Genomic DNA, 17,537 nt, shown 5'->3' with positions numbered 1-17,537 from the left:
ATAGCAGACATTACAACCAACATGAGGGGAGGGGTGTTAGTGCAGCCCCCGCTCCATTAGTCTTTGAAGGTCACCCACCAGCAAAGCATCATCTTGTCACCCAGAGCATTGGGTCCCGAAAATCTTGTCATTTTTCCAAGTAGTGCAGGAGGGCCCACTGTGTACCTGCTGCAGCCAGGCATTGTAGATACAGCAGGGGCCAAGCCAGCTTGGCCTTCACCCTCCTAGAGTTCAGAGTCAACATGTAATCAGTGGTTTGGTACAGGGAACCCCTCCATCCCTGAGGCCTCTGGGAAAAAGGTAATGTAGCAAGAAAGAGCCTGGTGAGGAGGGGGAGAAGTCCAAGTCCCAGAGCTGGGATGTCATCCATCTAGGGAGGTTCAGATTTCCCAGCAGGAAGGGTGGAGGTTGAGAGACCCTGGAAGGCCAAGTGAGGGGCCCTAGGAGGCCAGTAAGGAGGTCCTAGAGGTTGTGTTGGGGGCCTTAGGAGCCGAGACAGGGTCGGTGAGGCTCTGAGAGGCTGAGTCGGGGGCAGGGAGGCTGCTAGACTGTGCCTTTGACCACAGCAGGTCCATATTTACCTGTTATCACATACATCTCATGTTCATACCACCCAAAAAAAGTTTTAAGTAAAAGTTCTCCTTCCAAAGAGAGTGGGGTGGGAAAGAGGAAAGGAATGAAAGAAAAGAAAGCTGGAAAACCTGACACCACCCAGAGCCTCTCAGAGCATTAAAGGGCCCTTCTTTGGCCCTAGAGGTGCAAGGCTGGTCCACTCTGGTGGCATGGGGGTGCGCCAGCCTCCATGCAGACCAGCAGGCATGGCGCAGGAAGGGTCCCTGTGAGCTCCCACCATGGCTTCCTGGAGATCCGGACCACGTGCACATCATCTGTGGTCTTTGTACCTGGCATGAGGTAGAGGATCAATAAGTAGAACTGACCCAAGATCGCCTGGTGAAATGTCACCTTTGTGATAGTTGCTGAGTGTTTGGGGTCACAGGGATGGTCCCCAAAGCTCCCAGTTTAGAAAGTAAGGGAGATTACATCTGAGCAAAGCCCCAGAGGAGGCTCTGTGGGCTTCACACTGGAAGAGGGTGCCCACAGGGACTTGGTGGGCTTCAGGCAGTAACCCATCCATTGGTGTGAACCCTGGGCCTGGCCAGTGAAGGCCAGTATCCTGGCCTGCATGCACAGGCAGGCCTGTGTATCTGCGAGGCAGTATCCTCGACTGCATACACAACTACTTGTCTCTGACCTCCCTGTGAGATGGTATCCATTCTCACCCACTGGGTGGGAGAGGCACCCCCTCCCTCCTCTCATAGCCGGTACTCCCCGGGTCCTGAGTGTGTCTCCCCCATCAACAGCTGCACAGCGAGGTGGAGAAGCCCCTGATGAACTTCCGCGAGAACTTCAAGAAGGACATGAAGAAGTGTGACCACCACATCGCAGACCTCCGCAAGCAGCTTGCCAGCCGCTATGCCGCGGTGGAGAAGGTGAGGGCCCAGGTTGCAGAGTGGGGGGGTCATGCTGGAGGGAGCAGTGCCTGGGGGCTAGCAGGGGCTCCGCGTGCCCTGGCAGGGGCATTTGTCCCCCCTGCAGCCAGATCTGGGGGTGGGGGTTAGTATGAGAATCCCCTCCCCTGGCCAGAGGTTAAGTGTGGACTTCCCCCAGTGCTCAGATTCCCAGCTGGGGTGGGAGAGACTGCACCTGCCTTGGGGTTGTAGGGGGCTTCCATCTGGAATGTGAGACAAGGTACACCCTAATTTTGAGGATCTTGAAGCCTGGATGTACTGCCAGTACACACAGGGCCCCTTTGTCTGGGTCTCACTTGGCAGATTCCCTCCTGACTGAACCACCCCCCCCCTCCCAGAGGCCGAGGTGGTCTGACCTTGCTGGGAGCTCTGATGGTCAGTTATGGAGCAGAGAGAGGTCTCCCCCCAGGGCTGACCCCAGCGCCTTTGCGAGGGGTGTGGGAGAAAAGGGCCGTATTACTGCTGCAGGCACCCTAGACCCTGCCAGAGGCCAGCACCGAAAGGCCCATGCCACCCCAGAATGGGGAGGCTGGTGTTGCCAGCTGCTGACCACTGTTAGGAGGTGACCTTGATGACCTCTGTGGTCCCTGCTGCCCCAGAGAAGCTGTGGTCTCAGGACTGCCTGGGTCCCCAGTACATGTACATGTGCCAGTGAAAGCATGCTCTGGGGGCCTTGCTCTAGGCCAAGGATGAAAGGATACTTTGCAGCCTCAGTGTGGTCCCCAGCTGGCTGGGTGATGCTGGTTTCGGCACTTGGCCTGACGGAGCCCCTGTAGCCTCATTTACCAAAGCAGGGAAAAGAAAGGACTTACCTAGGAAAGACCCTGATGCTGGGAAAGATTAAAGGCAGGAGTAGAATGGGGCGGCAGAGGGCAAGATGGTTGGATGGCATCACCAACTCAATGGACATGATGAGCAAACTCCAGGAGATGGTGACAGGGGAGTGTGGCATGCTGCAGTCCGTGGGGTTGAAAAGAGTCAGACGCAACTTAGCGACTGAACAACAACCTAAAAAAGGGGGCCAGGACCAGTGGGCCCTTTCTGTCTCTGAGCCTGTGATTAACTCCACGTCCTTGGATCCCAGGCCCGAAAAGCCCTCACGGAGCGGCAGAGAGACTTGGAGATGAAGACCCAGCAGCTGGAGATCAAGCTGAGCAACAAGACGGAGGAGGACATCAAGAAGGCTCGGAGGAAGTCCACGCAGGCGGGTGAGTGCGGCCCTGTCACCTGCTGCCCCGTCTGTCCTCACCCGGTCCCAGAGGCATGGACAGGAAAGGCCGGGAGATGGGGTGCCTGGGAACATGCATTCCACGAGGTGAGACTGGGGCTGCAGGCTATGGCGCGGGAAGCAGTGGTGAGGGAGGGGTCTCCCCACACCCTACCCAGAGACTGCTGCTTCTGACCCAAGCCCAGGGTCTCTGGTCAGGTGGTGGGCAGACTCCTCTAGGGACCCGGAATTGAGGGGTCTTGCCGCTGCCTCGAGTTCCTTGAAGTGCAAACCCCACCCACCCTCCAAGTTGCCCCACCTCCCCGGGTAATAGTTCTCCAAAGGTTCTCCTCTAGTGATGGACGACTGACCCAGAATAGAGGCTGACATTTTGTTTAAAGAAATAATCGCATTTCAGAGACTTCTCTGGCAATTCAGCGGTTAAGACTACCTGCTTCCAATGCAAGGGGTGCAGGTTTGACACCTGGTTGGATAACTAAGAACCCACATGCCTTGCAGTACGGCCAAGAAAATATTTTTAAAAAAGAAAGGAAAGAACCATATTTCAGATTCTCTCCAAAATATTCCTCAGTGAGTCAGCATCTGCTTCCACCTAGAGGTAAAGATTAGCTAATACACAAGGGAAGGGGAGAAAAGTCAGCAAGAAACAGTTTTTTTTTTTTAAATTTCAGTATTTCTTAACAACCAGTTTCACAGTATACAAAGGCAATGCATTTTGCTTTCTGGGATTAGAATATGTGCTGTGAGATAAGGTTTGGATTAGATGGTTTGGTCTCTAAATCTTTTTCACCCCAACTTCTGGTGAACCTGGTGTAATTAGTTCATTAAAGGATGAAAAACAGCCATCTTAGGGACATTTTGAAATAAGGTGGTGTAATGCTATCATAACAGAATAATGTAATAGAAATGCAACATTTATATAAAGATCTTTAATAGCACAGTAGTAGAAACAGAAGCCATGCTACACTTGTTGGGAGTAAGAAGGAAAACCCAAGGAGAGGAGAGGCGCATTTAAATTAGCTTAACTAAAGAAACTGTTAAATAATTATATTACAGAAACAATATTGCTGTTTGGCAAAATATTTTAATCAACACAGAAGAATATAAAATCTTATTCCCCAGATACAGTCACTGTCAACACACCCTAATTTTTGAAATGTTTTTAATATTTAGATTTATATGCATTTCATATTATACTGTTCTGAACTTATATTTTAATAGATGTATCTTAGAGATAGGTCTATTTCATCATCAATTTATTTACCCATCCATTTCTGTACATCAGATTTCCTAAATAGTTGAATAACGTGCAAGTATATGATTGTATCCAGATTTATTTCATCATTCCCCAATGGACTTTTGTAGGACTTTCGAATTGTTCAGAGTATTTGTCAGTGCCAACGATGCTGTTACTATAAATGCCTCTCTGTAGGGGGTGGGGGTCTGCATGTCAATGGGATGTTGGGGCGTATAACTGGGTCAGAGGCTTGTATTCATTTTGATGGATGTTTCCAAGTTGCTTCGCAGATGGGTGTGCCTACTCTCTATGAATGCCTGTTCCCTAAACTCTTGTCAACACTGTATGCTATCTCATTTTGATATCGTAGCTATCTGGTGAAAAATAGTATTTTGTTTCTAATTTAACTTACACTGCTTTTTGAGTGGAGTCGAGCATTTTAAAAATAGACTTTTAAATCATCTGTGACTTTTGTTTTTAAAATGATTCACTCATATTCTCTTCCCATTTTCTTGTCAGATGGCTGGTCTTGTTCTCATTGATTGATTGACAGGGATTATGTTAGGAACATCAACATTTTGTCATTTGAATTGCAAATATTTTTCATAAGTGGTTTATTTTTTTATTTTGTTCTTTGTATTTCTTTTTCACTTTTTTTCTTAGTTTGTTTAATCTTCACTGTGGCTCTCTGAAAGTACTGTTATTATCCCCATTTTACAGATGAGGAAACTGAGGCACAGGCAGATGAATCAATTTGGTCCAAGGCTGCACAGCTAGTAAACAGTGGAGCTATATGACACCCCAATAGTCTGGTTCCAGAATCCATGTCCTTAACCCATACTGTTCAGAAGGGTCTGATTTCAGACCCTTGGACTACATAGAGAAGAGACACACCTGCCTTCATCTACATTATTTCCTGATGTTGCAGAAGTTCGTGAAGCATGTTCTCAACATCAGAGTCAACAAATAAAGCTTTGGGAATTTCATGTTGTGTTTATAAGGGTGACCTTACCCACGGTCAGGCACAGGCTTTTGGTGGGACTATGACTGCAGTAAAATATCCACTTTCTTCCCTCCAGTTCAGTCCTTCTTGGGATCAAGGGCTCACCTGTTGGCCTTGGACCAAGAGCAAAATGAACCAAGCCCTTGATGTGGGTTCTGTTACTCAAGGCTTCAGTTCAGTTCAATCACTCAGTCGTGTCCGACTCTTTGCGACCCCATGAATCGCAGCATGCCGGGCCACCCTGTCCATCACCATTTCCCAGAGTTTACTCAAACTCATGTCTATTGAGTCAGTGATGCCATCCAACCATCTCGTCCTCTGTCGTCCCCTTCCCTTCCTGCCCCCAGTCCCTCCCAGCATCAGGGTCTTTTCCAGTGAGTCAACTCTTCGCATCAGGTGGCCAAAGTATTGGAGTTTCAGCTTCAGCACCAGTCCTTCCAATGAACACCCAGGACTGATCTCCTTTACGATGGACTGGTTGGATCTCCTTGAAGTCCAAGGGACTCTTAAGAGTCTTCTCCAACACCACAGTTCAAAAGCATCAATTTTTCGGTGCTCAGCTTTCTTCACAGTCCAATTCTCACATCCATACATGACCACTGGAGAAACCATAGCCTTGACTAGATGGACCTTTTTTAACAAAGTTGTCTCTGCTTTTTAATATGCTATCTAGGTTGGTCATAACTTTCCTTCCAAGGAGTAAGCGTCTTTTAATTTCATGGCTGCAGTCACCATCTGCAGATATTTTGGAGCCCAATAAAATAAAGTCTGACACTGTTTCCACTGTTTCCCCATCTATTTGCCATGAAGTGATGGGACCAGATGCCATAATCTTAGTTTTCTGAATGTTGAGCTTTTTTTTTTTTTTTCATTTATTTTTATTAGTTGGAGGCTAATTACTTTACAGTATTGTAGTTGTTTTTGCCATACATTGACATCAATCAGCCATGGATTTACATGTGTTCCCCATCCTGATCCCCCCTGCCACCTAGGAGGATGGGATTCTCCCCATCCCATCCCTCTGGGTCTTCCCAGTGCACCAGCCCTGAGCACTTGTCTCATGCATCCAACCTGGGCTGGTGATCTGTTTCACACTTGATAATATACATGTTTCAATGCTGTTCTCTCAGATCATCCCACCCTCGCCTTCTCCCACAGAGTCCAAAAGTCTGTTCTATACATCTGTGTCTCTTTTTCTGTCCTGCATATAGGGTTATCGTTACCATCTTTTTAAATTCCATATATATGCATTAGTATACTGGATTGGTGTTTATCTTTCTGGCTTACTTCACTCTGTATAATGGGCTCCAATTTCATCCATCTCATTAGAACTGATTCAAATGTATTCTTTTTAATGGCTGAGTAATATTCCATTGTGTATATGTACCATAGCTTTCTTATCCATTTGTCTGCTGATGGGCATCTAGGTTGCTTCCATGTCCTGGCTATTATAAACAGTGCTGCGATGTTGAGCTTTAAGCCAACTGAAGCAAGAATACACAGAAGAACTCAAGGCTTAGCTCCCAGATAACGGTATAGCTCACTGGGGAGGAGACCCTGAGCCAGGCCCTAGGCATAACTCTCCCTCTCTTCCCTTCACTTTCATATCTGAATACACGTGAGCAAGTGGTGCCATTCTAGGGATCCCTTTGAAGGGTTAATCCATTATCTTTGGGTTCACTCATGAGTTTTCCCATCGTGAGCTTGGTCCCTGGTGTCTTCCTTCCTCTGGAACCCTGTGATGATCAGGAATAGTTTCTGACTCACCCTGTCTGGGAAATATCATGAGATCACCTTTGGAGCAAATATCCAGGGTGTACCAATGCTTCTGGTCCAGGAATTGTGTTCTTTGTAGCAAGAGTCTAGGGTACCAGGACCTTAGTAACACTTTCAGTTTGCTTTCTTTCAAATTATGAACTGTCTCAAACATATATACAATTACATGAAAGAATACACTGGCCATCAAGATAGAATAGTTTGTTGCAGATGTCTCTCTTAAGAAATAAAATGCTATCAAAAGAGCCCATCCCTTCCCACCCCCACCCTTTCCCTGATTCCCAAGGTAGCCAATATCCTGGAATTGGTGTGTTAAACTCTGGTGCCTGTTTTTATACCATTACTGCACATGAATGAGCCATAAAGCATCAGACACATTCTTTTGTGTTTCAGAATGACAGCCTGCTGCCTGTACATACACACAGACACACGCATACAGACACACAACCACAGAGACACACACAGACAAACCATTGAACAGACGTGATGTGCAAACTTCCCTTCTGTAACTAGTACCAAGTTGCTTGAGACACATGTTCAACCAAGCAGGATTTGCCAGTGTGAAATAAGACTGCCATCTCTAGAGGAGGAAGCATTTCTGGGGCTCATGATAGACTTGAGGGGTCCCTGGAGTACCCCCACCCACACCATACATAGACTCTTACTGAGAACCTCCCTTCCTGAGTTTTGGCATCTGGACTTAAGTTCAGGTGGATGCTATGAAGCCAGTCTTTCATAATGCTGGGTTGCCCCTTCTTTGCCTCCATCACCCCGGCCATGGGGTGGGAGTGGCAGAGGGCAGCCCTGGTGAGGAGTGACAGAGTGACAGTGGCCTTGGCCCTTTGCAGGAGATGACCTCATGCGCTGTGTGGACCTCTACAACCAGGCCCAGTCCAAGTGGTTTGAAGAGATGGTGACCACCACGTTGGTGAGTGACCGGAGATACGGAAGCATGTCCCTGCAGGGGTGGGCGCTCAGGAAGCTGTGGGTGGATGCTGGTGGACATGAGGGCGATGGGGTGGAGGTGAGAGATGGTCATTAGATCTGCTCTAATGTTGAGACTGAGACCCTACCTCCAGGCCAGGCGATGTGGATTCATACCCTTGCTCTGGCACTTCCTACTGTGTGAACACAGGCAGCTGTGGGTTCTTGCCATATCCTCCTGAGGGGTCAGGGTCAAACGAACAGAGAGTGGTCCATTTAGGAAAAATAGCCAAGTTGTAGTAAATGTGGGCCTTCCTACCCCCAGAATAACTAAGGGTCTAAGATCGCAGAGCCTTGCGAGACATGTGGATGGGTGAAGTTGGGGCAGTGGGGTGGGCCTCTGACCAGGGGCCGGGGAACAGGCATCAGACCACTTCTTTGCTCTCCTGAGTATTTCTGTGAAGTCAGCACCTGCTGAGTAGATGGTGAGATGGGTTGGCACTTGGGCCACTGGGCCAGGTGAGAAAGGAGGTGTCCTGCCAAGTGCTTATCACACCATCCCTCTGCCCCAGGCCACCCCCGTCCATCTGCCTATCCAGCACGGGACTAACGCTCTGCCTTCCCCAGGCACCAGCGCACCAGAGCAGATTAGAGGCCTCCCCCAGGGACAGTGACCTAGATTTCCTCCTGGTTAATCTCCTAATTAAGCTTCCTGCTTACTCCCCCGACTCCCCAGCTAATCACCTGGGCAGTGACCTAGTTGTACACAGAACAGTGGCCGGAACCTCTAAATTCCAAAGATGCAGAGCCATCTAGGAGCCAAATTTCTGCTCTTCTTGTGGCCTTGGCCACCCCGCTCCTGGCCCTCCTGCCTCCTCTGCCTGTCCCTCAGCACTCAGGTGGACAGAGGAGACAAGGCCACTCAGCAGAGGTCCAAGGACAAATCCCCAAGAGTTTGAAGGGCAGAAGCTCCTGCATGTGTTTCATTTCTCAACCCCATCAGGGCCTGGGGCTGCAGTGGTGCAGAAGTTTGATTAAAGGCAAAACGGGGGGCTTCCCTGGTGGCCCAGTGGCTAAGACTCCACACTCCCAGTGTAGGTGGCCTGTGTTCAAACCCTGGTCAGGGAACTACATCCCACGTGCTGCAACTAAGATCCTGTGCCCACTGCTCCCATAATTGCCTGTCACTTTGGGCAAGCGATGTTACCTCTCGAGGTGTTCATTCCCTTGTTTGGAAAAGGTAAGAACAGCACCTGTATCTCTTAACATTGTGATGAGGACAATTAAGCGATGTGCAGAAAGCTCGTAGCACCTACCATGCCTGGCAGAAGGAGAGTCAGGAAACAGAAGCTACTGCATCTTTGGCTATACCTTCGCCCCCAGATATGGGGTGGGTGCCTCGCCAGACCCCAGGGAGTCGGGCAGCATCTGTGTTTTGCCTCTAGGATGGTCTAGGACCTATGTAGGGGGAAGGTCCCCAGGTTGGAGGGACACCCCCCAGAGGTCTCTGTGTGTTTCCTCCTCGGCAGGAGCTGGAGCGGCTGGAGGTGGAGAGGGTGGAGATGATACGGCAGCACCTTTGCCAGTACACGCAGCTGCGGCACGAGACGGACATGTTCAACCAAAGCGTGAGTTCTCCGCCCTAGGTCAAGGCCAGCGGTACCCGGGGGACGCTGGGCCGGGGGAGCCATGGCCTTTGTGCCATGATGGCAGGTTACATAACTGCTACGGAGAAATCTGTCCTGTGGGCGACCTCTTGGGATGGACCTGTCAGTTACCCTGGACATCCACGTGACTCCATCCCAAGCGCACCCCATAGAGGCATCATGATGGTTAAAATAGCTGGAGGTGACCTTGCCTCCTCTGTTGGGTTTCTTACAATGCTGGATCTGTTCAAAACCTCTCAAGCTAAAGTTCAATAAACCTGTTTTCAGGTGGTAAATGGGGGGACACGTGGAGAGAGGAAAGGATCAGACTCTTGAACCCACCTGCCCTTTCACCCACCCTGTGGTCTGGAGGTCGCGTGCATGAGGGGAAGCAGAGCAGAGGCCAGAGCTCTGTGCCCCCCGACCCCCAGTTCTCCCAGCCCCCACATCTGTCCCTCGCACAGGCCTTCCCAGGACCCCTGCTGCTGCCACAACCCTCTAAAGGAGCTGCTCTGTCAGGCGCGAGGGTGTGAGTGGCGTGGCTCAGAGGACACGCCCCTGGCTCCGCCTCCACCTCTGACTGCATCCTCTCTTCTCTGTCCCTTGCAGACAGTCGAGCCTGTGGACCAACTGCTTCGAAAAGTGGACCCAGCCAAAGACAGGGAGCTGTGGGTCAGAGAGCACAAGACGGGCAACATCCGCCCCGTGGACATGGAGATCTAGACGCACAGCCCCGGGGGTCCTACCGAGGAGGGGCTGGGGGGGTCCCACGGAGAGGAGGTGGCGCTCCCGCTGGGGGGGCCGGGTGTCGGGAGTGGCGCTGCCCTCCCCCGCTCTCCTGGTCCACTGAGGCGAGGGGACAGTGATGCCGGAAGGGCGGCCCAGATGGCCCCACGGGGAGCTCCCCGGTGTTCCCAGGCCGAGAAGCTGGATCCACAGCCCTGCCCTTGTCTCTGAGGCTGAAGCCCCCTGAGTCCTGTGCTGCGCTTGCCACTCCAAGGACAAACCGAGACTGGAACTTTGTGGTCCCTGTTGAGTACCAGAGGGGTCCCCTCCCCACCCAGAGCAATTGTGTCCCATGCTCATGCCCTTCTTCCAACTGACCTCCTTATCTCCAGGGCTTTGGAGGGGCAGGGGAGGGAGGGAGGTCTCTGTCTCCAAGCCGAGTGTCAGGATCAGAGTCGTGGAGAGAAGGCCACCATTCAGCACAGCAGCCCGCACCCAGAATACTTTGCAGCAGCCCTCCCTCTTGATTTTTTTTTCCCCTCCTTGAATATTCTGAGGGCCTACATCCTGGCTCTTCTCTGCTACTTTTCACCAATGGGAGTCTTGGGAAGAAGGTCTGGCTCCAGTTTTCCCAGACTGACCCTGCCTGAAGAGGTCAGGATGAAACTACCTCATTCAGCAAATTCACCCCCAGTTGGAGCAGCGAATTGTGTGCCTGTTAGATCAGGCCTCCATGCCACGTGCTCTTTCCAGACATCCCAGTCCGCCCAACCTGCAGCCGCTTCCTTGGGGAAGCCCCCTGCTCCACCCTCGCGCATCCCAGGGAGCTGAGTCAGTCTCATGTCAGGGAGGGGTTGGGACAAGTCTCTGTCACCCCCCCCAGGTGGTTCCACCTGCCCGTGCACAGTGGAATTGGGAGCGCTGTTCTATGTCTGGCTCTCATTGGCGGGCACCGTGAAGACATTGCAGACTGTCGTGCCCACAGTACATGTCACCATCCAGGCAGTCGGGTACCTTGGCCTCTCAGCTCCTTCTGCACGTTCCCAAGCCCTGCATGGAGCCCCTGCTTGGGGCTGGTACCCCCTTGCCCTTTTGCCATCTCCTCTTTCCTGAGAAAGCCTGGTCTGAGCATGACCTGGGAAGCCATCTGGTCCTCACTCATCATTTTCTCCCTTACATACTAAATCTTGAGAATTGGCTTGAGGGGATTGGAAGAAGAAAAGGGCTGAAGGAGGTCAGACAGCTTGCAAGGGGCACATTCCAGCCTGGAGCCCACACCCTAAGAACCCATATTTCTTCACTTTTCCCATTGATTACTTTGAATTCACAGGACTCATGTCTCATAAGGGCAGCCGTCTGAGAGGGCAACTCACTGGTCTTTCTCTCCGTCGTCCAGGCTGGTAACTGATGACTTGTTTTTCTTGTATCTCTTGGTACCCCTTTCTCTGAGTCAGTATGGCGCCCTCATAATGATAGTAGAAAGATGCTGAATATCCTAAAGCAAACCAAGCTTTGCCACTTTTCGTATCAAAACATCCCAACCAGAAAGGTCAGTGTGAAGGCCTTTACCAACATACAGGCCGCCAAGATGGATCTGTGTCTCGTGTGGAGAACTACTCCTTCCAGTCTGGGGTTGGGCTGTGACACCAGCTGCCCATTTGGGGCTATCATTTCTTGGTTTCTTGATAAAAAAAAAAAAAAAAAAGATGGGTGCTAGCAGTAATTGCCTTGTGGCTTAGTCAACTAATTTGTGGATGATTTTCCGACATTGAAAGCCAATAGCCTTGTTATTAACATAGATACTTTCATGTGTGATGTGGCTCATTGACTTTGTTTTCTCATCCCCATCTGAGGATTCCAGAGTCTTCTCTTATTCCCTGGGGCTCTCGCCTCTTTTAGAGTAGCCTGAGTTGGCCTCATGTAGGCCAGTCTATTTTCTGAAGTCACGCTTTCCCCCTTTTCCCTCGGTCTCATTAGACACCCCCATATACTTCTTTTCCTTTTTCCTTCCCTCCTTTGTTCATTCATCAAGCATTTAGGTAAGCCTGGGCGATGTGCAAAGATCTCGGAACAAGATATAGCCCTGTCATCAGGGAAACCCATGATCTGTTCTTTTGTGTAAACTCGTCTTTTCTCCTAGGGTCTTGCAGGTCAGTAACCTTGGCATTCACCTACAGATACTCTCTGCAGAGTTTAGGTTTGCAGAGATACCATCTGTTGTACTGATAGCTCTTCACTCATTCATTCATTCATTCATTGAATCAGCAGACGCTCGGGGCAAGCTAGGTATTATGCCAGTACTACAGATGCAGCTTCGTACCAGCTAAGAACCCTGCTCCATCCCCACCCCCTGTATTCTCCATGTGGACAAGGGCATGTTTTCAGACCTTTCTGGGAAACGAGAGCCTTGCACCTCTTCCACATTTAACCCACTGGGAGCCTGTAATAAGCCATGTGGTGTTTACCCAAGGACGGAAGAGCCAGACGGCACCAAGAGTATGATCACGGGGTCACTAGACACTCACGGCTCATATCCAACTCAAATTTCAGAGATTTGTTTGTTGCAAATAATTCTTGCTTTACATAGAGGAAGAATGAAGCCCAAGGACAGCCAGTGAGAGCTGTGAATTGAACAGTGAATCACGAGCAGGGCTGCAGCTGAGAGTCCAGACCTCTGTCCCTATAGTCAGGATGAAGTCTGGAATGTCTGAAAGTCGTCTTCAGAGTGGCGCTCTGCCCTAGTGGTTGGTTTGATTTGGGTTTGGGTATTTAGGTTATAAGAGGATTTGCTTGGCTTTTATCGGGGTGAGTGATTCCAGGTTATTCTTGAGCACATCCAGTGTTCCATTTCTGAAAACAGGTGACCCCCTTCTGCCTGGGAGACATGGAGGCACTTTGTCTGTGAAAGCCTGACTTTTAGAATAGAATCTCTAAGACAAACATAAGTTGCCAAGGCAACTTCCAGGATAAGCTGCTTGTCCCTCTTTTTTTTTTTTTTTCCTATTGCTTCTGATCAGCGTTGGAAAGCACTGGCCAGCTGACCCCTCGGGGATGGCTGACCTGAGGTTCTGCCCATCGGACCACCTTGGGTCTCCTTTTATTCTACCCAACACCTGTGTCAGCTCGGGGGCAGGGAAGGGTAGGTTGGATTTCTTTGGGGGGAGACACTTCTCCCCTCACTGAGGCTGATTAACGACCAAAGCAAATAGAAAAACCCTGTATATACTCAGGAATCAGGGGTTTGTATTCCCTTTGTGAAAAACAATCAATTACTAGATTAGGAGATGGAAGCAAAGAAATCTTGGCAGAGCCAAAGTCCCTTCTTGGAAATGCAAGCCATAAGATTCCGAGGACATCAAAGACCTCAGCTTGTTTAAGTGATTTTACTTCCAGCGGTGAATGGCCTTGACACGGAGAATTTATACAGGATTCTGCAGACCTACTGGTAATTATGGAGATAGGGAAAGTTCCTGGACCAGTGTTAAGTGGGGCACAGATCAGAAGCACACTTCCTTAGCCAGCATACCATCATTTCCATAAACCTCCCTGTCCACACAGGTCCCACTGCCTTTTCTTTTTCCAAGTTTATTGAAATATTTGACATTTGAAATTGGGGGTTCATGAGCATACAGGAAAATTCACCCTTTTGAAGTATACAGCTCAATGAATTTTGACAAACTTACACCATCTTATGGGGCTTCCCTGGTAGCTCAGACAATAAAGAATCCGCCTGGAATGCAAGAGACCCAGGTTCAATCCCTGGATCAGGAAGATCCCCTGGAGAAGGGAATGGCTACCCACTCCAGCATTCTTGCCTGGTGAATCCCATGGACAGAGGAACCTGGTGGACACGTAGGGTCCATGGGGTCACAAAGAGTTGGGACACAAGTAAGCAACTAACACTTTCGCTTTGACACGGTCTTGTAACCACTGCTGAGATCAACGTAGTATTTCCATCACTCCAAAAACATCCCCTCAGGCTCCTTTGATGTCCATCCACTCTTCCCATCCCCAGCATCTGGCAACCACTGATGGATTTTCTAACCATGCAGATCTGCCTTCTGTAGTGTATCATAGAAATAGGCAGGAGCCTTTGATTCTGGCCTCCTCGCTCAGCTTGACGCCTCTGAGTCACCTTGTCGTAGGATGTCACTAGCTTGTTCCCCTGCAACGCCGAGCAGCCGTCCGTTGAATGGATGCACCCCACTGCTTCCTTGCTGTTAAAACCAGTTGTCTGCCTGGAAGCTGCTGACCTGGAGTCTTCAGCTTGTTTGCACAGCTGTTTCCAGCCAGCTGCATCCAGTGGTTCTTGGGACTCACACTTGGCTTTTTATGAGTGATTTTAGGTTTGGGGGCATCTAACACTCAGGTTTTTTGAAATGCAGAGAGCTGCTGGGGGTGGAGGCAGGGATGGCGGACAAGGTTTCTGCTGCCCCCTGAAGCTGGCATCTCAGCTGGCAAATCCACTTGCTCCTTGGGATCCTCCCTTCACCTCGCCCAGTCCCTGCCATTTGATGAGAGTTCGGGGGTGTGGGAGGTGGGTGGAGAGGGTGTGGGTGAGAAAGCAGGGGGCTGGCCACAGGCTCAGCACCACCCTTCTCTGGATCTTCCTTCACCTGCAAACTGAAGGTGTTTATTCTAGAACGTTCTCCCAGGCCTCCTCCAGCTGCTGCATTCTGTCTCTCCTTCCCTTCTCATTTCCAGTTTTGTGCCCAATGCACATGTCACACCTCATCTGAGTCCACTTGCCACAGCTGTGCATGCTGTCACCTCACCCCCTCCTGAGAGGGGTCCCTGGGTGCTGAGAAATCTAAAAAGAGATTTTTAGACACAAAAACTTAGTTTCATGAGCTGTTGAGAGTGAGGTAGTTCCTCCTCCTCGGACTCCTAAAGAAAGCAGAAGCCATTACCTTTCATCCACTGATGTTTGACACCATGTCCTGCAGGTCACTTCCAAGGAGCAAAACCAGGCATGGAGTCAGAGCCCCCTCCCTTCAGGTTCTTGTCAATGCCCGAGCCTTGCTTACCTGGCCTGTGCCACCCTCCTGGGTGGTGGCAGAGAGAAAAGCACACCAAACTGCTGATGCTTGTCAGCTCTGGGCAAGACCGCCAAAGTAAGGACTCCTCCAGCCACATTTTAATTGTGCCCTGCTCAGTGGAAGCTGAGCCCCTGAAAGCAACCAGGTACCTCTCCCAGCCAACAGAAGACATCCTTGGGTCCAGCCAGGTGACGGTGTGGGCTGTGGAGCCCACAACACAGGGTCCCCCGCTGCCAGGATGCCTTTTTTTGGGGGGGAAGGGGGCCTGGGGGCTCTCAAAATCATCCCCACCCCACCCCCACTGGAGTCATTTCTATTGGGCCCTTTGTGAAGGTGGGGGACCCAACCCCTCTTGCCTGGCTTGGTGAGACTAAGGTGACAAAAACCAATGTTCTGCTCCCCCGGAACCTTCTAGATGCTGGGGCATGGCTACTGGAGGGCCTTGTTGGGAGGTGTCTCCAAGGGAGAGGGGCTGTGATGGCCTTTGGATCTGCACTCTTCAGGGGAACTTGGCCCTTTATGTTTGAGGGGTATCCCTAACGGGCTTGCAGTGGTGGGAGGCAGAGGGTCAGGAACACGAATGCTCTGATGGGGACAGTGTGACGTGGCGACAAAGAAGGAACGCATAAGGAACCAGGGCAAGAGCAGCAGACCGGCCCCGCTCTGCTCTCTCGTTCGTCCCGCAACCTGTCATTGTCACATCCCCTTCCTGGGACCTGGGCATTTGTTGTCTATTGAGTGGAGGTGCTTTCCAACCGGCATCACACGCAGCAAGAGGCCACCTCTCGGGAAAGGGGCCTCCAGGCAGCCGTGTGGACCCAGGGACAGTCATTCAAAGGGACACCTGCCATCCTCGGGGACGGGGCGGCAAATCGGTATCTCTGCCCTTCCCTCAGGAAGGGGACGATGGGGCAGGAACAAGCCCCTTCACAGACAGGAGCACATCAGCAAAGCCCATGAAAGCGGGATTTTCTAACAAAATAAACGTGCTTGTTTGCTCTGTTTTCTGTAACTTTTGCTAAATACTTTATACATTTTTAATGTTAAAAAGCTGTGTCTCCTCCAGCATTCCTCATCCCGGTATGAATGTGTTTATTCCACGTTGTATATCCTTCCATCCCCTGGCTGCCTAGATCGGTAAATAAAGTTGATGTACTATAATTTATAAGTAACACTGTTGAAACTCTGATCCCTATGGAGGCTGTAATCCACCCTTCCCACACCACTCCCGTAATAGCATTTGTGTGTATTAATGCTGAAAAATTAAATGTTTAAATTTTGAAGGCGTTTGCTATATATAATTGTTCTGCATTATTATAAAGCATTTTCAGGAAGTTAAATGCTCTCATTTTTTTCCCCCTTCGGCTCTGTGTGTACACTTGAGATGCTTAGATTTCATCCTGTGTAAAATAAACTATCCAGAGACACCGTGTCGTCCCACTGGGTGACCCGCTTTCCTGGAGGGCTCCCACCCTCTTCTTTGTACAAATAGGCTCAGTGTCCCTCCCGAGCTGGGTGATCATTTTACCCCCAATTACTTAGCAGAGGGACCACACCCCTGGCCCCAGTCCCCTTCCCTGGAGACTTCTGTCCCTGTGAACACAAGGGGCTCCTGGCTATTATTTCCTTTCTCCACCCATCCATCCCATCCACTCATCCATGCAATAATTAGTGAACACCACTGTATGCCAGGGTCTTTCCAGGTGGTGCTAGTGGTAAAGAACCCACCTGCGAAATGCAGGAAACTTAATATGAGACACAAGCTTGATCCCTAGGTCGGGAAGCTCCCCTGGAGAAGAGCATGGCAACCCACTCCAGTATTCTTGCCTAGAGAATCCCATGGACAGAGGAGCCTGGTGGGCTACAGTCTATAGGGTCACAAAGAGTCGGACACGGCTGAAACGACTTAGCACACACGTACAGAATGCCAAATATTGCTCTCAGTACTGGGAGCACATTGGTGATGGAAACAGATCAAGAATCTTGACCTCACGGAATTTATTTTCCAGCAGAAAGAGACAGGCTAACAAAATGATATATAGAGTGTATGCAGAAAATGATAGGTGTTATGACAAGAGGGCAGGGGGAGGAGGAGGGTCTCGGGGGTGATGGTGGGTAAGTGGCAACATGAAATAGGGTGATTGGAGTGGCCTCATTGAGAAGGTGGCATTTGACCAAAGTCAAGGACACCTGGGAGGGAGCCCGGCAGGTAGCTGGTGGGGAGGACATTCCAGGCAGAGGAGGTGGCCCTGTTAAAGGCTGGAGGCACCTCACTGAGGCCAGTTGGCTTGAGCAGACACGTTGATGGGGAGGGGGCAGCTTCTGCAGAGCTTTGCAGGCTTTGGAAAGCCTGTGATTTTGCTCTGGGGGCCGTCCAAGCTGAGGGTGCACAGCCTGATTTCCTTGCTGGGGAGCTCACTGTAGTTACA

At 50.4% G+C, this 17,537-nt stretch overlaps 1 protein-coding gene across 7 annotated transcripts in view; it reads left to right on the top strand.

Moving 5' to 3' along the window:
• The window catches only part of GAS7 (growth arrest specific 7), a 200,903-nt gene extending 184,512 nt beyond the window's left edge, over nucleotides 1-16,391 (top strand). For all 7 annotated transcript variants that reach the window (XM_061143479.1, XM_061143477.1, XM_061143483.1 and 4 more), the window contains 5 exons: nucleotides 1,362-1,490; nucleotides 2,614-2,737; nucleotides 7,622-7,701; nucleotides 9,227-9,325; nucleotides 9,953-16,391. In XM_061143479.1, coding sequence (XP_060999462.1) covers nucleotides 1,362-1,490; nucleotides 2,614-2,737; nucleotides 7,622-7,701; nucleotides 9,227-9,325; nucleotides 9,953-10,066 — 546 coding nt within the window. In that variant the 3' untranslated portion in view covers nucleotides 10,067-16,391. The remainder of the gene's footprint in view (nucleotides 1-1,361; nucleotides 1,491-2,613; nucleotides 2,738-7,621; nucleotides 7,702-9,226; nucleotides 9,326-9,952) is intronic.
• Nucleotides 16,392-17,537: the final 1,146 nt, after the last annotated feature.

Source organism: Dama dama, chromosome 5, assembly GCF_033118175.1.
Source record: "Dama dama isolate Ldn47 chromosome 5, ASM3311817v1, whole genome shotgun sequence".
Lineage (NCBI taxonomy): Eukaryota > Metazoa > Chordata > Mammalia > Artiodactyla > Cervidae > Dama > Dama dama.
Note: the sequence above shows the minus strand (reverse complement) of the source record. Positions and strands in the feature narration are given on the sequence as shown.